We start from the raw sequence: 20,440 nt of genomic DNA, 5'->3' as shown, positions 1-20,440 counted from the left end.
AGCCAAAGCCTTAGATGAAATAACTGAAGACATTAAATCTCTCATATTACAAACCAGACTGACTTTATTTCTGTAATTTGTCTACAATTCTTTTTGAGAATTAACAGAGGTTTAGATGTTGCTGTTTTATTGAAAATATTTGGTCATCATTATGATAATCAGTGTTTCCTTTAGTTAGGCAGTTTAACTTAGATTTTTATTTCAGTTTGTGGTTTTTGTAAGTGTTTACTAAAACACGTAGGAAAGGAAGCCAGAAACAAAGACAATCAGGTGATTTCACTTGCATTACCAAAAACAAGCAATTTCCCCATTTTTCAAAAGGCTTATAAATCATACAGAATGAGTTTTTGTGAGAAAGTAAAAGTGTGCACAGTTTCCTGTGATGGTTAGGTTTAGGGGTAGGGGTAGTGTAGGGTGATAGAAAATATAGTTTGTACAGTATAAAAACCATTACACATGCCCGTAGGCAGGGGGGGTTCGGGTGGTTCGAACGAACTCCCCCTCACTGCCAAAGGTCCAGAATTTAAGTAATTTTTTTTTTTTTTTTTTTTTTTTTATGTGATTATTGTCATCATTGTTTTAATCAATGCTTGTGACAAATATTCTGGGTTGCTGTTTCAAATTAATATGATACATTATTGTAGCTGGACGTGTGTGTGTGCCATGCGTGCAGTTCAAAGAGAGTTCTTGCAATACACATTTCAAAAATGGTACATGAGGAGGCAATTTGACAACAATGCAGTAAATATTTTAGGTGCATCAAAAAGCGTGCTCGTTAAGATACCAGCAGACAAGCTAATCCAGCACAAATTAGTGCATAAAAGGTCACCAGAATGAAGTATTTGAACCTCATAATTAAATACAAAAGGAGGAGAAAAACTGCAAAAAGGTCCACTTTTTGAAAAAAAGAACCCCCCCTTTCAATAGGCTGGCTACGGACCTGTTACACCTATGGAATGTCCCCACAATTCACAAAAACAAACGTTTAAAATCCAAAGGGACTAAATTTAGTATTAAATTAAATGAATCATGAATCAATTATTAAATTAAAGTTATCCAATACAACATTTAGAAAATAAAGTAACTAGAATTAGTAAAATATCTCAATAGGTTGTTTGCAATCACGTGGTTCTGGTGATGCGCGAAATACCGGTGGAGGGCAAGCAGTGAAAATTAGTGTTAAAATAACCATTGGGCTACTGGAAAGTCTGGAAATCTGTGTGTACATCATCAATTCCCTGGTTGGTGTTCCTACACACTCCTATGTTATATGGCTCATCATCACAGGAACAGGAAGTGGAGTTGCATCAGAGTTCTTCATCCTTAATCTCTCCATTTGTGAGATTGGAAACTCTTTGAACTGTTTGCTCTTTGTACTTTCAAATTGGTTTTCAAGTGTCTTTTCACTGCTTTTCTTTTTAATGGGACTCTCTGTCACTGGTCGTCCTCTGTTTCAGTGTCTGATGTGTGTTGAGCGTTACCTGGCAGTGGTTCATCCTGTAACCTTTCTGAAGTACAAACCTCTCAGATATAGAGTGATCTGCTGCACCGTGGTCTGGATAATGACTTTTGGTTCCTGTTTGTGCTCCATGTTGTTTTTTGTTTCAATCGATGCACAAACATGGTTCATCTCGATGCAGTTCCTCCTCTTCCTCTCCATCCAGTTGTTTTGTCTTGTGGCTGTTCTCAGAGCTCTGAAGCAGTCAGGACCAGGAGAGAGAGGGAGAGGGAGAGAGAGGTGGAAAACCACATGAAGAGAAGAGCATTTTATCTCATTTTAATAACAACAGTGAACATGGTTATTATATATGTGCCGATGACTTTTTCAGCATTATTTACCAGTCTGACAAAACTCAATATTCAGGAAATTTGGTCTCCTTCAGTGATTTGTTTTGTGCTGGCTGGTTTTGTACAGCCTGTTCTTTATCTGCATCGGAATGGAAAACTTTTTTGCATCTGTTCTCCATAAAACCTTGTGATATTTTACTAACTTTTACTTTTTGATAACTTTTAATATTTGATGGGACAGTTATGAATTACTTTTTATGTATCGATTTGTTTTGTCACATTTTAAAGGCCAACTGAAGTACCTTGAAACACACAGCGTTATTCAGTGCGTTGATGTAATTTCTACTGAAACAGGAGGACAGGGTGTGACATATCGAGCAGCTCCTCCCCCTTTTTTAAAACAGCCAATAGCGTTTTGTTTATATCACAGCTCGACCAGAGCCGTTGAGCTCGACAAAGCTGAATTTCACAGCTTATGACAGCCACGATCAAACAGATTCCTCCTTTAGATTTAACATGAAACTGTTACTAAAGCAAAACAGTGAACATAATCATGCTGAGAATGTGTAGTTTGAAAAGTGTCCACATCGGTGTTATCTCTACTCGTCAGTGCTGTTTCTAAGGCCGAGTCTGTCTAACCCTTTCTCCTCCTAATCTACTCCATGTCGCTTTAAAATACAGCATTCTGTGCAGAATTCCAATAGGTCTGATACGTTTTGTGGTGACACGCTGACTCGTGCATAAGATCCGCTCTGTGCTATCATGTCTCTGGACCAGAGCAGGCTATGTTCACGCCAATGGAAAGCTTATTTACACTGTCTGAATCATTTCCTATCCCCTATATAGAGCACTATGTGCCATTCACCATATAGAAAATATGAATGTGTCTACATTTTTATTCACACCTGCTCTGTTTGGTCCAATTACTATGCACACGCTGTAAGGCTTTACCCGGATATGTAAGGGATAATCCAAGGCTAGCTGTGAAATAAACAATTTTTTGCTTTGGGCAAGTTCAAGTCCCGGCTCGTGGACTTTTCCTGGTCCCGTCACCTTCTCCCTCTTACACTTTGCTTCCTGTCTACATACTGTACAATTCTCAATAAAAGGCAAAAACAGCAAAAAAATTAATCTTTAAACTGATGCTGGTTAAGCTCCATCCACCCACAGAATAGAATCAGCATCTTTTAAACCAATACAGAAACATCTCTCATCATATGGGGGTCTAATATTTATCAAACTGGCTCAGTCTCGCACTTACCGATGGCGTTGTGGACAGTGTGCATACAAAAAAATTCTAGGTTCGAGTCCAAGTTCATGGAATTTTCCAGATCCCGTCTGCCTTCTCTCTCCAATTTTGCTTCCTGTCAACATATTTAAAATGGCAAAAAGGCAAAAAATTAACACTTAAACTGATGCTGGTTAAACTCCATCCACACACAGGATAGAATAAACATCTTTTAATTCACTGCATCAGCATCTCTCATCATAGGGAAGGGTGGGGTGGGGGGAACAGAATTTGGCGGTCAAAATTGTCAAATTTTGACCGTCAAATTCTGTTCCCCCCACCCCCCTCCTATGAGGTTCTAATATTTATCAAACGGGCTGAGCCTCACAGAGCTGGGTTGCGGGCTGGGTGACATCTAACACTTTTGTGAGATTTTACAATCTCCATGTAGAGCCTGTGTTCTCCTCAACACAAGGAGCTAGCAATGGATGTAGCTAGCTACTTGTGATGGCAACAATAAATGGCTACTTGCCGGATATGTGCGCTTATCTGCTCCACATGTGAGCACCCTCGGTAGTCAGATGCATGGAGGCCTCAGACGGTATAGGTCTAGAACTCGTGTGTATGCCCAGAAAACCAGCCCCTGTGCTAGACTAGGTGATTCCCTTTGAGTGATTCCACATGTATATTCTTCCACGGTACAGTTCCCCTGTTGGCAAGCCCGTATCTTTCCCTGGCAGAGCCCACTCTGCTGTCTCTGCTTGGTATTGACTTCACCCAAGCTATTCTCAATACCATATGTAGCACTGCACTGTTGGCCAGTTCATAGGTGTAATTTCCTCATGATACCTCCCTATGGGCAGGATGTGGCCTCTGCAGCATCCCTCTCCATAGGTACACTTTCCCAGTGTTATCTAATTGTCTCACTGTATGGGTCAGAAGGAACAGCATTGATCGACACTCTCTCTGCATTAGAGGGCAGAAATGGGGACTTTTATTAATTATTTAATTAATTAATTAATTAATTAATTAAAATCCATGGGGTGTAATGGAAAATACTGGAAATGGAAAAATGGAAAAAATAATAATCCAGTTGCTATATGATATGAGAAGTAAGGGTAAGTTGATAAATGTTTAAATTATTTAAACTATTTTAAATTAGAGTCAGTACTGTATTACATACAAGACTGCAAATAATTTAAAGACAAAAGTTTTGTTTTTTTCTTTGTAGGAAACACCCCCATCGGCCCCAAAACGGAATTCGACGGCTTAGGTGAAGGTTAACGAGTGTATGCCTTTTCAGCGCCCCTGTGAAGTTCACTTAATTTCACTCGTTTAATCTGACTCCAATTTCAAATGATTATTACTCTTAGGTTTTGTTTCCAATTAGAAATTAATCATTGGTTATGTATTAATTTAGATATTTGATTATTCTGGTTACCTTATATCTTCAATTATTCGTTCACCGCAGTCCCGGTATCGCTTAGAAAAGTCACTTCGACCGATTGAGTGCCCTTCACGATCATAAACTCGTCAGTTCTGACCTTAAACATTGGATGCAGGGCAAATATCTACCTTTAAGTCGGTCGTGCTCTGCTTACTCGTAACAAAAAGCATATTTTTTATATATTTACAAAAACTGCAACTTATTTAAGGCAACGATAGTCAGAAATAGAAATGGACTTAATTGATGTGCTCTATGCTCCACCTATTAAACCGTATGATCAATCCTGAACACAGATTTGTGGTAATACCTAATCTACTAGAAATAATGAATTAAGAATAATACAGAATAAACCAAATATAACATTTTATATGTTGCATCCTGTAGACATGTGAGGACAGTTTAGGGAAAGGCATTGTCCTATGCTATTTCTTTGAGATCTTCTCTCCAGATGAGTTTTATTGCTTTATTGCAGGGCGCTTGATCTCAGTTTTTGTCTAGCATGAAAATCAAGTCTTACATCTTAAAAACCTTTCTTTCTGATTTTACTTGTGCACATCATGCCACAAATTTAGTGCAATTCACATTTCATATCTTTCAAATTATTGTAAATACACAAGCTTACATCACATTTTATCACGTATCACAAGCTTTTATATTAACCTTTTTCCATATAGAACAATTACTGAATTTGTTTTTGTGTCTTTCTGTCTGGGTGTTTTTATATGGTTGTTGTAAACTGATGTTTGTTTGATTATCCAATAAAACACTCCAACAATGACAATGTCCCCTTTTCCATATTGAGGGTTGACACAAAGATTTTTGCATTACACTTCACAACTTATCATAACACAGTTGTTCAAAGTATTTATTTTCTCTCTCTCTCTCATTTTTAAATGCTCATTCTAACAATTGGCAAATCAGGCGTTTAATGTTTGGCACCTGCTAGCCAGTTTCAGATGTATAAAGATTGTTTTTATGACACTGAATATTCATTCTAGTGCTGTTTTTTTATTTTAAAGGTTTGATTGACCTTTGACTGATTTTCCTCATAAGTGATTCACACAGAACACACATACTTGCAAATGTGTACCTCGAACTGTGTTTGGACAAAAGCATCTGCTAAATGTAAAACAATAATCCAGATTTTATGAGAAGTTAATGGTCAGCTGTTTAATATATTGTTTTAAATTAAAGGTAGTATTTCTCTAAATGTTTGCTTAATTTGTGTACATCATACCATGTAAATAAGGTATCCCAAGTTTTCAAAGTAAATTTAAAATATTCATCTTTCATATCTGGTGTTTTATGTGACGTGTAACAGATGAAATCATGCACATATATTCTTGTAACAGCTGTGAAGTCAGACTACAAAACACAGCACAGAGATTTACACACATCCAGAGAGACTGGACACTCACTCTACAGGTGATATAACTCCTCTTTTTGATTCAATTTCTTGTTTTCATCCAAGTCTTGATAGTATTTTAATGTCATTTAATAATGTTGTGCTCAGTTTTAAACAGGAAATTTTGTAGAATATTAGACATTTAGATGTGCTGACTATGTATTTATCTCTGGACTACCAGATCCTGATTGGTCAATCATGCCATCTCCGGTCAGATATTTGCTTACTGTTAAAGGGGTCATGACATTGATGGTTTTTTTTTTTTGTTTTTTTTTTTTTAATATTATTATTTAATATCTTTCTTGAGGTTCACTTATAATGTTTGATTTTTTTATACCAAAAAAAAAAAAGAAAAAGAAAAAAAAAGATAATTTTCATGTTATTTTCATATTATTATTTTAGATTATTCTGACCCTCTGTCTGAAATGATGCATTTTTAAAGGTGTGCTCCTTTAAGGGTTGTCAGTAAATGCTCACTATTATGATTGGCTTACGTCATTGCATTAGAAACAGTATCATGTATCATGCTCACTCGCTATTGTACATGAAGTGTTTTGAAAACATTATCCATAAAAAACTGTAATTTACAGACAAAGCATTATGAAATCATTTATACGGTTTGTGCTACAGCTGCTCTCAGATCCAATACAGTTGGCTGCTTCATCTTTCAACAAAAGTTTCGGTAGCAGAAATGGAATAAAACATGGGATATATTCAGCACCGTACCATGTGCAGGCCGCACAAAGTGCGTCACAGACAGCATAAACAATTAAATTCGATTATTTCTCATAACACACTCTCTGTACCATATACATTCATTATCAGTCAACTAAATCTCTTTTTCTTTTTGAAACAGAACTGATTGATCGAACATACCTGTAATTAGAAATAATCAGTGGAGCAACAGCTTCTCATATGCTGGCTGGTTTTGTGCATCCTGTTCTTTATTTGCAGCACACTGGAAAACTGTTGTGCCTCAATATGTCATAATATTTGCAACTGCAATATTTTAGTAGATTAAGATAGTGAACTTATCGATAATGTTTATTGCTCTGTGAAAACTCCAACTAACAGTTTTTGAGTAATTTCTCTGAATTAGGGTCTTTGACACCTCAATCATCATTACTCTGGCAAATTAAAGCAGCTAAATGTTGTTTCCAAATTCTGGTTGTGATCCATCATAAGAGTCACCTTAAAGCTTCTGATGCCATGCCAATTGCTGCATCACCCTTTACTAGATTTAATATAGCAACATTGTGTCATAAGAGTAACACACAAGTTGCATTGTGATCCCTCCCAAAATGCAGTTTCGCATTGAAGAATCTGTGTAAATGTACCTTTTTGTAGTATATATGCTACATCAATGCAGCATCTGAGTCTTTGCAGTGTAAAGTGCTTCAGAACATGTTAGTGTTCACTGTTTAAACACAAATTGATTTGCTGATTGATGGTTAACACAGAGATGAATAAACTTGGCTTCTTGTCAACACAAATGTCTAAATTACTTATTCCATCTCTGATTTTTAAACGCCCAGTCTAAAAAAAAACACCTGTGCTCTTTTCTTTTTTTTTCTTTTTACAGATTTGAGTCATTATTGATTTGAATATTTATAATAGCAAAATGCATACCTTGAAGTAAGCAATAAGGTAAGAGAGGCTGTGCTGTATGGTGAATAAGTCACTCCGCTTTGCGTCATGCCTAACAACGCCATTCAGCCATAACTTATTCACGATACAGCACTAGCTTTGAGTACCTTATTGCTTTTATAAAATGGTTACCACACAATACAAATATTAAAGCCAAAATTATGTATCAATGCAACTTTCATGAATTAAAGTTTCACCAAAAGCCTTCCTTTCGCCCCCAAAAAAATAGTCCCTGACCGTGAACAGCAACAGAAGTTACATTATTATGCTATTAGATAGCAGCAAAGACTGTCTTTATGAGTGTGTCAGTCAGTAGCGAAGACTTTTACATTGAAAAGACTGAATTGTTGTGAACATGGAACAAGACGCAACTGACAAATGCTTTGACTAGCGACTGTCAGTCATGGGAAAACCCCTTAATTGTTAAAAGGACAAGATAATACATCGGACATTTAAACAGATGTTTTATTATGAACATAGGACTGACCTGAAAGAAAAAATGCTAAATCTGAATGCAGGTAATAAACTTGCTCACTTGATCTCTTTCTCACAATACTCTTCTACATACAGTAAGCATCAATGAACAATATCAATTGAGAACATACAGTTTACATTGCTAAGAGTGGTTGCTAAAGGTGTTGTGTAGTGATACACAGAACGGTTGGGTGAAGCGGTCATAGCCGTGTTTTATTGTGAATAAAAATATGAATCAATTCACATTTCATATTATTCAGATGAATTTAAATAGAGTAACAAGCATGATATGATTTCTGCATAGAAGTAAACTGCATTTGCTGTTGAAATATTTACTGAGACTATCTGCCTTTTTATTATAAATGTTACCTTTTGCAAATCAGATGTTTTATGTGAGTGTAACAGATGAAGTCATGCACATATATTCTTGTGACAGCTGTGAAGTCAGTCTACAAAATACAGCACAGAGATTTATACACAACCAGAGAGACTGGACATTCACTCTTCAGGTGATAAACTACATTTTTATTCTATTTTTCGATTTTAATAAGAAGCAGCATTGCCACTGTGCTGTTGTTCCCCCCTGGGGCAAGTTTTTTTTTGAGTAAATAGAAACTTAGTATTATATCTCCTTAAAAAAAATGCAAAATCCATTCAAGAAAAATGGTGGTACAATACGTAATAATTTTGGCCGCTAGAGGTCGCTAGAAGCCTATTCAAAACAAAGGCGTAGCTTTATGATGCCACGTTTTAGAGAGGAATCATGGGACACGTGGTCTCCATCTCAATGGACGGTGCAAAAGAACAGGGAAGAAATCATGTTCATGGGTGCGATTATTAACGTTACTGTAGTATGAAGCAGAGCAGGGCTGAGTGTTGAGGGAGCTGAATGAGGCTGCTGGAGTGATTGCGCAACACACGCCTCACGAGATTTTTCTGTCTATAAATATATCAAAACAGTTGTTCCCTTGTCTACTAAAACATGTAATATTTTAAAGCGTCTTTGGTGTTTCCATGGTTTCTACAAAATAAAACCGGAAACCGAGGGTAATGCGGGTATGACACAATTGACAGGCGACTCCTCACACGTCCTGGAGCCTTGGTTAAAATTGCAATTTTCTCACGATTTACAAATAGTTGGAAACATTTGGGATATTTTAAGTACTCAAGTGAACAAACTATATATCACTGGCCTAGTGGTTTTTGGATATTTTACTGCAAAAATATTACATATTGCACCTTTAAAGTTAGCTTTTTTTTTTAATTAATTGATTTTTTTTAAACTTTTGAAACAGCAGTGGTGTTGGCGTAGGGATTGATTGGGGATGCTATAAAAGATATTTTGAACAAAAATAAATGCATGCATTGTACAAAATTTAAACTGATGTCTCTGTTTTAGTGTTACTTCTCAGTTACAGATAGACATTAATTCACACCATGTGGATAGCATAAGTTATAAATTCAGAACATCTTCAAATTCCATAAAATGAAAGTTAGAGATGTAGTGTAAAATCATGGAGTTGCAGACATTAAAGGAAACAATTCTAATCATGTGTAAAAACGTTTTAGCAAGCCAAAGACCATTCAAATCAACAGATGAAATCAGGCACGTAGTGCAATTATTTTATTGTTATTTTGTGTCCACAATTGGAGTAAACACACTTTAATGTCATTCTTACAAGCACGTCTAGCGGCATCTTTTAGTTTTCACTTCTTTCACAAAGTTTTCACGTATTTCAGTTGCCACATTGGTGAAATTCTGTACAGTGCAACCCTCCTTTTTTACTTTAAATATTTGCATGTTTTTCTTTTTTTTTTTTTTTTTTCCTGACACGCAGCATATGTCATGCGCATATATTCACATATATAGTCCGTGGAGTCAGTCTACAAGCACAGAGATGCATATATACATCCAGAGAGACTGGGTGACAAACTACTCTCTTAATTTAATTTTCTTGTTTTTAACCTCATCAATAATGCAACAATGTCAGTTTGTTGATTGAAATTACAAGGGGCAAATTTAACCCTTTAAGCTATTGAGTAAAACGACTTTGAGCTCTTTTTTCTTTTAACAGAAGTAATATTTTAAAATTACATCACCTCGTTTTGTGAGCTGCTGAACTGAGAAGACAAACACAGAGGAGATGAATAACTTCACCACACCTGAAACATCTACAAACTCCACAACTCAGTCCATTGGTCTAATGGACAGTCTGGAAATCTGTGTGTACAGCATCAATTTGTTTTTTAGTCTTCCTGCAAACTCCTATATTATATGGCTCATCATTACAAGAACACTAAGTGGAGTTGCATCAGACTTCTTCATCCTCAATCTCTCTGTTTGTGAGCTTGGTATCTGTCTGAATGGTTTGGTTTTTATACTGTCAAGGTGGATCTCAAGTCTTGAGATAATAGATGTTTTTTTAATGGGACTTACATTCACAGGGCGTCCTCTGTTTCAGTGTCTGATGTGTGTTGAGCGTTACCTGGCAGTGGTTCATCCTGTAACCTTTCTGAAGTACAAACCTCTCAGATATAGAGTGATCTGCTGCACTGCTATTTGGTTTATTAGTCTTGGCTCATGTTTGGTCTGCATGTATAATTTAGCCTCAGACAAAATTCGTGCACATGGATGGTTCTTGACCATGCAGCTTACACTGATCATCTCCATCCAGTTGTTTTGTCTTGTGGCTGTTCTCAGAGCTCTGAAGCAGTCAGGACCAGGAGAGAGAGGGAGAGAGAGAGAGGAGGAAAACCACATGAAGAGAAGAGCGTTTCATCTCATTCTAGTAACTACTGTGAGCATGATTATCCTATATTTCCCAATTGCAATCACGGGAATCTCTGTCATTCTGACAGCAGACAATTCTCCAACAGTTTGGTTCACTAGTTTTACTTGTTTTATTCTGGCTGGTTTTGTTCAGCCTGTTCTTTATCTGCACAGAACTGGAAAACTCTCCTGCCTCTGTTCATCATAAAATCTGCAATTTTAATATTTCACTTACTCCAGTCCAGTTACAAAATCTACTTATTTTTACTTCAGGTGAACGTGATTTCACCGAGTACAACATGTTCCTGGATCATTTTTGTTGATCCTGGAAAAAACATTCTAATCAGCCAATCAGATTTTCAAGTTTAGGCTTACAACCAGGATTAGGTGCTTCTACATCAATGCTATTCACCTATCATTTTAGGGAGAATTTATGGGTAGGGACAGGGTGAGCACTAAATTTTCAGACAGGAATGTTGTTCCAGGATCAACAAAATATGTTCATCCAGGAATATGTCTTACTTGGCAAAATCAGGGTGACAATATGTTCCTGGGCATGTCTGTTTTCTTCAGCTGTCCACTTATCACAAATGGCAATACTGTTTCAGACAGATAACATGGAAGCGTGTGATAAACATTGTGATTCCTGTGTGATTATTCTTCAGTTTCACATTAAAAGCTCTGTCTAAATGTACCTTGTCATAATGTTTATGTGGCCTTTGCAGTGTGAAGTGGCAAAAACATGTTTTTTGACTCTATCATCGTTTTTATTTAGAAAGATGCAGCACCACAAACTGACTTTTAGTTGTACTTTTGATTAGTCAATTTATTTATACAAAGGTGAAGTTAATTCTGAGTGTACTCGTCAGATATGGTAGATACTGTCATTTTTTTCCCAGTAATTAATTTTTTTTTTCCCAGTAGTGACATCATTAAGCTTATATACTGTAACCTATCCACTTACATGTAGTTTACCTTTGAGAATGCACTAATAATTTACATTAATGTATACTGGTAATATTAGGAACATTTAACATTAAACTTCCAGGTTAATATGCATGTTTGTATTGTGGTCATAATATAAAATTATGGCCATTTTATCACATATTTTAGAAGTAAAGAAAAAGTGTGACGGAACTCTATGAAATACTGAATAGATGTTCAGGGTAATGAGAAAAAAATATATAATAAAGTAACTATAAATTAAATTAAAATAAACATTAAACACCTTGAAATAATTATATATAAAAATATAAACAAGCAATGACAGTATCTATGTACACTCTTAGAAAGGATGTGTTAAAACTGACTCAAAATGTGTTAAATTCGTAAACATCAGTGTGTGAGTTTAGGCACAACAACAATAAATAAAACACCTGTGCTACTTCTGAACATGAAGATCAAATTTGCAATAGTCTCTTTGTCAAGTCCAGTAAAAAAAACATAACTTACACATCAATGCTTGTTTTTGGGACAACAATTGTGTTAATTTTGACACGTTTACTGTGTCAAACACAAACATTCAGAATGTCTCAAAAAGCATTTGTTAAAAACCGACTCAAATTGGCTACCTTTTTACACATCAGTGTGTGAGTTTAGGGACAACACTTGTTGTGTTAATTTTGACACATTCACTGTGTTATGATTTTAACACAGTAAATGTGTCAGGAAGGTGTTCTTCTGTTAACCACCAAAATCACCAAAGGAGAAAATCACATTTAAGCCACCATCATGGAGATCAGTGTTTGCTTTAGTTGGGCTCTTGTCCCTTGACTTTTTAACATTAGATTTTGTTTGGGCTGCTGTAACTGGGTTATAATAGCCAGACAAGCAAAGAGAAAAGCTGCTCAAGGTGGTGTTGGTTATGTTTTCACATGATCATTATTTGACCTGAATCATCAAATTCATTTAAAGCCGAATCTCTGAGTTAAATTGACATTATTGATTACAGCAGCGCTGTGGTTCTACAGCAGAAGATCCAGCTTTTTATATAATCAAAAGATTTCTCAAAAGTTCTGATTTAAAAAAAAAAAAAAAAAATCTTTCATTTAGAGACACAGACATCAAGAATCAGCGTATGAATCTCAACAGTGGTGAGAATAATAAACCATGTTGCGGTGCATTCTGGGAGCCACAAATCAAAATTCATCCATGGCTCCCATCATGCATTGCTGCATGAATAAATTATGAGCTGAATTGTCTCAGTAATTTCCTTTATTGTGACTATTTTATTTTGTTCTGTTTATGTGACTTTTTAGTAGCTTGTTTTCTAATGTTCAGAGTTGATCTTTTTATCAGAATAAGTTGCTTGTCACCGTTTTTGAGATTCATACGCTGATTTTTGATGTCTGTATGTGCCTAAAACAAAGATTTTTTTTTTGTTTGTTTGTTTGTTACGAACTTTAAAAGATCTAGGGTTAGAATGCAACATTTAGTTTTTAATATTGCTGTGATGGAGCGGGCAGCAGAAAGGACCAGACACACAGGAGCAGGTGAAGCCAATTATTTTATTGGTACGACAAGCTGAAGCCACTAATCAGTATGTGAGTGTGCTATAATACAATGCATTTGTAGAGAAATATGGATAAATAAAGATACAATTAACTAATGGGGAAAAGGAACTGGGGTGGTGCCAAATTAAAGAAAAGAATAAAACAAAACAATTCATAAACTAAGTTCCCAAAGCCCTCTAAACTTGCTAACCAAAGGAAAATGTGAAAAGAAAAACCGAGATCTTCGGCGCATCTGACGCCATAACTAAACCTACCCTAAATAAGAACAAAAATACAGGAGGGGCGTTCACGTCTTACCTGATGTATCTAACACTTGATAACTGCGGGCAACATGTATGTCGCGTGACCTGCTTACCTATTCACTGTTTCCCCAAAAGGTAATCAGTTACTCTTAACTCTCAACATTTTAACATAAGGCAAAGTCAAGTGTTGGACTCACACGCCAAAGGAACAAAGACATACAAAGTATGTGTCCCATTCTCTATTAAGTGGCCTACTATGTACTTACATTTAAATTAATCATTTGATACAATGCACTTATTGTGTACATACATGTTTTTACATTGTACTTATATTTTAAAAACACCTGCATGTAATCACATCTGTAATCAATTTACGTAATTACATTTACGCTGTTGACCCATCTCTTACACCTTACCCCTACCCTTAAACCTACCCATACCAGCAAAGCTTTCCCTAACCTTACCCATATCCCACCTCAATAGCAGCAAAAGTGTTTTGCAATTCAATATGAACCCAATAAGTACATTGTACTTACTTTTTGATGTAAGTACACAGTAGTTAATGCCACCTATTATAAAGTGGGACCAACGCATATTAAACACAGTAAGCGTCTCTAATAGTCATAAAATAATCTTCTTCTTGACTTATTTTCTTTCCTGATGAACTTGAGAGATTTTTTTAACATGTGTAATCTGTGGATGCAAGATTACACACAAATAAAAATAATAATTGTGCACAGATCTGTAACATTCCATTAAAAAAAATAGGAATTGTTCTTTTTAATTTCATGGTGACTTCAGTGTTGTTTTTGGTTGCCACCATCATTTTGATTTGTGCATTAAAATATGAAGTCTATGCTTGTCCATATAAAACTATTTAACATTTCATAGGCATGATGTTTTTAGTAAACTTTTTGAATATTTGTTTTTCCGCTGGGCCCTCTCAGTAAGTATGGTTTATAGGTGAAAATCTATATCGCGTGCAGGTGGGCTGGTTTTGACGATGACCCAGTGTCACATTTCTCTTATGGAGGCTTTCCACTGAGATTGTTGTATTAAACGTGACATCCTATCATAACAGATGATTAAAGAGTTTATCTCTTTGCATATTTGGTGTTGACTGAGTGGCAGGTGTGCTGGCCAGTGTCTGAAATATAGATAATTTCTGATCTGTGTTGAGCGTTACCTGGCAGTGGTTCATCCTGTAGTGTAACCTTTCTGAAGTTCAAACCTCTCAGATATAAAGTGATCTGTTGCACTGTGACCTGGATAAAGATTATTGGCTCTTGTTTTGTAAGCATGTTTACTTTTGCTTTGGAAAACTTCGAACATGCATCATTCTTGACAATGAATTTCCTTCTCTTCCTCTTCATCCAGTTGTTTTGTCTTGTGGCTGTTCTCAGAGCTCTGAAGCAGTCAGGACCAGGAGAGAGAGGGAGAGAGAGAGAGGAGGAAAACCACATAAGGAGAAGAGCCTTTTATTTGTTCAGCCAGTTCTTTACCTGCGGTGGGCTGTTTTTTTTTTTTTTGTTTGTTTGTTTGTTTTTAATTACTTGATTTTTTTAAACTTTTGAAACAGCAGTGGTGTTGGGGTAGAGACTGATTGGGGATGCTATAAAAGATATTTTAAACAAAAATAAATGCATGCATTGTACAAAATTTAAACTGATGTCCCTGTTTTAGTGTTACAAACTACTTCATGCTGCTCTTCTCGGTTACAGATAGACATTAATTCACACCATGTGGATAGCATAAGTTACAAATTCAGAACATCTTCAAATTCCATAAAATGAAAGTTAGAGATATAATATAAAATCATGGAGTTACAGACATTAAAGGAAACAAATCTAATCATGTGGAAATAACTTTTAAGTCAGTCAAAGATAATTAATTTCAACAGATTAAATCAAACACATAGAGCATTTTTTAGATTTTTATTTTGTGTCCACAATTGGAGTAAACACATTTTAACTGCACGTCTAGCGGCATTTTTTAGTTTTCACTTCTTTCAAAGTTTTCACATATTTCAGCTGCCACATTGGTGATTTTATGTGTATAGTACCCCCCCCCCCCTTTTTTTTACTTTAAACATTTGCATTTCTTTCTGTCGTGCAGCATATATAAAAATATGTTTCATGAAGTCAGTCTACAAAACAGCAATGAGATGTCTGGGCTTTCACTGTTCAGATGACAAACTCCTTTATTTAGTTACATTTCATCAGTTACATCAATACTGCAACAATGTCACTTTATTTGGCTGTTTATTTGGCATTGTACAGGGCAAATTTAACCCATTGAAGCTATTGAGTAAATGAGTTTGAGCTCTTTTTGACAGAAGCAGCCGTTTAAATGAAACCCATTCATGGCAAATATGATACAATGATACTTTGCACTTGAAAGTATATGAACTTAAATTCTACTGAATACAGATCCATATTTTGCAGTCATTTAATAAGTATGCTCTCTGGTTATTTGGGTTTAAATTGGAAATGTTGTAGAATTGCAGAGTGGATTGTTTGTTCATCAAACATTTATTTATTAAAATTATACCTGATTCACACTTCTCTCTTTTCAGATTATGGTTACATTACCACATTTTGTGAGCTGCTGAACTGAGAAGACAAAAACAGAGGAGATGAATAATTTCACCTCACCTGAAACATCTACAAACTCCACAACTCAGTCCTTTGGGCTAATGGACTGTCTGGAAGTCTGTGTGTACAGCATTAATTAGATTTTTAGTCTTCCTACACACTCCTATATTATATGGCTCATCATCACAGGAACAGGAAGTGGAGTTGCATCAGAGTTCTTCATCCTCAATCTGTCTGTTTGTGAGCTTGGTATCTGTCTGAATAGTTTGGTCTTTATACTATCAAGGTGGATTTCAAGTCTAAAGATATTAGATTTGTGTTTAGTAGGACTTACATTCACTGGTCGTCCTCTGTTTCAATGTCTGATGTGTGTTGAGCGTTACCTGGCAGTGGTTCATCCTGTAACCTTTCTGAAGTTCAAACCTCTCAGATATAGAGTGATCTGCTGCACTGCTATTTGGTTTATTAGTCTTGGCTCGTGTTTGGTCTGCATGTATAATTTAGTCTCAAAAAATCTGAATGCACATGTATGGTTCTTGACCCTGCAGCTTACACTGGTCATCTCCATCCAGTTGTTTTGTCTTGTGGCTGTTCTCAGAGCTCTGAAGCAGTCAGGACCAGGAGAGAGAGAGAGAGAGAGAGAGGAGGAAAACCCAACCTGGTCTCATGTTCCTTTTTGACGTTGCTTTTTAGATGAATCGCTGAGGTTCTTGATTTGACATTTGCGCTCCGTTGCATTTTAAAATAACTTCCCACCGACGCTACGCCTAAACCTACCCGATAGTGTTTACAAAAGCAAACGTAACCATAGACTGTAAAAAAATATGGACGTAGCGTCCGTGACGTCACCCATAGATTTCTGAGATTCTGCTCTCTTTTGGAGCCTGTCCCTAGCGGCCAGTCGATGAATCGCAGTTTAAGTTACTTCCGTATTGGCTTCACGAGAGAAAGGGGGAGGTTGCCTCTTGAACGTGACGTAAGAAGCGTCCGCGATCGTATACCGTTTTTCAGCTCGTTTAGATCTCTCTTTGAGCACTCTTTTTTGCCGTAAGTCGCCTTTCACAGGATTTGTACCCCGGCAGGGGGAGTCGACTCCTCGACGTAAGTCCAACTCCGTATCGGCTGAGCTACCGGGCAAGCTTGGTTATGGCCAAAAAAAAGCGAAACACATAGAGCCGTAAAGTCCAAAGTACGTTCGTTTACAAATCAGGCACTTTGGTCAGAAGCGTTTTGAAGTCGTAACATGATATTGCGCGAGGAGACGCGAAAACGAGTCTTTACGAATCCATAATCCGACCCCGTCCGTCATCGAAACCGTGTGTGAAAACGAGCAAAAGCGCTTATCGACGTTTTACCGGCCTCTAGCGTTCGTTTCATTTTATAAGGAATCAGTGAGTGGGTGGATCACTAAATAAACAGGAAATGGAATGAAAGAGGAACATACTAACATGTTCTGGAATCAAAAATGCAAATATACATGAAAGAATTCATTGTAATTGAAAAACACGGGGAACATTTTTTAAAGTTTTTCCAGCCAAAGCTAAAAACTAAATTAGGCTTGGTAATTATGGAAAAAATAAACAATTGAATGTTATGGGAAACAGGGGCAAGACAGTTTTACAATTCGGTGCAGATAAAGAACAGGCTGCACAAAACTAACAAGAACAAAACAAAAAAATACAGCAGAAAAAAGTTCACCAGTATATTGTTGTGTCAGAATGAAAGAGAATCCTGCGATAATAAATGGCACATATATGATAGTCATGCTGACAGTAATTATCAAAATGATATAAAATGCTCTTCTCTTCATGTGGTTTTCCTCCTTTCTCTCTCTCCCTCTCTCTCCTGGTCCTGACTGCTTCAGAGCTCTGAGAACAGTTACACAGCAGAACAACTGGATGGAGAGGAAGATGGAGAACTGAACCAAGTAGAAGCATACATAAATATTAAAGTTAAATGACACTAAACAAAACATTAAACACAAACAGGAGCCAAGAGTGATTATCCAGGCCACAGTGCAGCAGATCACTCTATATCTGAGAGGTTTGTACTTCAGAAAGGTTACAGGATGAACCACTGCCAGGTAAAGCTCAACGCAGATCAGACATTGAAAAAGAGGATGACCAGTGATGCCTAGTCCTAAAAAAAAAATTTGTTAATTCCCCAAGTCTTGAAAACCAAGGAAGATAGTACAGAGAGCAAGGAATCGAGACTGTAGACAATCTCACAAACAGACAGATTGAGTCTGAAGAACTCTGATGCAACTCCACTTCCTGTTCCTGTGATGATGAGCCATATAACATAGGAGTGTGTAGGAAGACCAAACAGGAAATGAATGCTGTACACACAAATGTCCAGAATGGTCACAACTCCAAAAGATTGAGTTGTGGAGTTTGCAGATGTTCCATGTGTGGTGAAGTTCACTGTAGAGCTATTTATCTCTGTTGGGGCAAAAAAAAAAAAAAAAACTTTGGCACAGAAAGCTCAACTTTCAACTTTTCATATACAAATATATCACATATAACATATACATCAAATAAACTTTGCATGTAGTTTCACTGTTTTGTTGTGAAAGATTTGAGCATGATTTGTTTATCATTACATGAGCATGATCTGTTTATATAATATTTGCTTTATGGGTTATTACAGAATTTGTTTAAACAAGGCTGAAAATGGATGTTCCAGAGATTTTTTTTTATTTTTTTATGGACGGTAAAAAATAATTACATAGATAAATAAAAACACAATAAAGTACCATATCATGAATGAAATCTTCATGGTCTGTATAAAATGCTGAGATTTGCAAAGCATATTTCATCAAAAAGCTATTTAGCTTCATTATAACAGAACAGAAACGGCAAAATATCTCTGACTCTCAAACAAATGTTTAAGTTGAATTAAGTTTATCATGTGCTGTTGTAGTTCAGTAAAAGGGTAATTCTCAGGTATTTGTTGTTTTAACATTTAAAAGTGAACAAACTTTACATAATTCATTTCAGACTGTGTGAAACAAAGTCAAAAGTCAACAAAAGTAGCCTATAATTTAAAGGTAAAATTTCAGTCCAACAAACCAAAACAATTCCCTCAAATCAGATATCACTCTATTTGTCACAGAGACGAACTCCGTGATTCCCTCCTCTGACCATCGGAGGGAGCCTTCACCCGAATACTAACATACACACACTACATTTCCCATAACTCTTTGCCTTGGACTAATTATCCACCAGCTGCATCCTGTTTACCGGACTATAAAGGACTTCCTTTCACCACACTTAGACGCGAAGTCTTGTATTGCCGTGGTGTACAATTCCGAGTGTTATTCTATTGTCTGACTGATTACCTGTTACTGAACCTGCTGCTTACCGTTGTCGAACCTCTGCTGCCTATCTCTGACCTGTGCTTTGGATACTGTTCTGTGAGTGTTATCTGCCAGCCCTGACCTCTGCCTGTCCTTTGATTACGACTCTGCCTGCCCTGTGTTATACCTGTCTGCCCCTGATTTACCCTGCCTGTACGACCACGATCTGTTTAATAAAAGCATGCAAATGGATCCCTGCCTGAGTGACGATTCATTACAGAAGACTTCGCCAGCACAAGATCCAGCTGCTTTCTCCCACCTGTGCGCTACCATGCCAGCTCAAGCCAGCCAGCTCGCTGCTCATCAACACCAGCTCAATCGACTCACCTCGCTCACCGAGGAACTGGTGAAGGCGATGCAAGGGCTGCAAACACCTGTGCCTCCGATGCCACCACCGCTCACTACCGCCGCCATTACCTACGCGGCTGAGACGCAACCATCGAACCACCCTCGCTTGTCTCTGCCAGAGAAGTTTGACGGTAATCCCTCGAAGTGCAAGGGCTTCATATTGCAATGTTCACTATACATCAACCAACAACCTGCCCTGTATGCCAATGAAGCTGGTAAGATCGCCTTTGTTTGTTCTTTGTTTACTGGCAAAGCACTTGAATGGATTACTGCTGTATGGCGAGATGACGGTACCACATTTCCCTCCTATGAGTATTTTATGCAGAGGTTTAAGGAGGTTTTCGATCACCCTACCGATGGCAAAGGGGCTGGGGATCGGCTGTTGGAACTGAGACAGGGACGCAGAACCGCTTCCGAATATGCTTTGGCATTCCGCACATTGGCAGCGCAGATGAACTGGGTGAGTGATACGTTGAAAACCTGTTTTCGGAGGGGTTTAATTCATGAATTACAAGCTGAACTCGCATGCCGAGACGAAGACAAGACTTTAGATCAGTTTATTGAACTCACCATCCGAATTGATAACCTAATTCGTTCACGCAAATCTGTTGCTCAAACTGGAGCTC

The 20,440-nt window shown here is 37.0% G+C and overlaps 2 protein-coding genes across 2 annotated transcripts in view; both read left to right on the top strand.

Moving 5' to 3' along the window:
* LOC125253453 (urokinase plasminogen activator surface receptor-like) overlaps positions 1–20,440 on the top strand; it is a 551,125-nt gene that overhangs the window by 362,738 nt on the left and 167,947 nt on the right. The gene's annotated exons all lie outside the window — the stretch shown is intronic.
* LOC125253278 (C-C chemokine receptor type 8-like) lies at positions 10,104–10,967 on the top strand. The gene has a single exon (XM_048167198.1). The coding sequence runs from the start codon at positions 10,134–10,136 to the stop codon at positions 10,965–10,967; it is 834 nt and encodes a 277-aa protein (XP_048023155.1). The 5' UTR covers positions 10,104–10,133.

The sequence above is a fragment of the Megalobrama amblycephala genome, linkage group LG18 (assembly GCF_018812025.1).
Source record: "Megalobrama amblycephala isolate DHTTF-2021 linkage group LG18, ASM1881202v1, whole genome shotgun sequence".
Taxonomy (NCBI): Eukaryota; Metazoa; Chordata; class Actinopteri; order Cypriniformes; family Xenocyprididae; genus Megalobrama; species Megalobrama amblycephala.
The sequence above is the reverse complement of the archived record's forward strand: the minus strand, read 5'-3'. Positions and strand labels throughout refer to the sequence as shown.

Excerpts from the sequence above, each read along its gene's own strand:
- LOC125253278 (XM_048167198.1), top strand. The coding sequence starts at position 10,134 with ATGAATAACTTCACCACACCTGAAACATCTACAAACTCCACAACTCAG.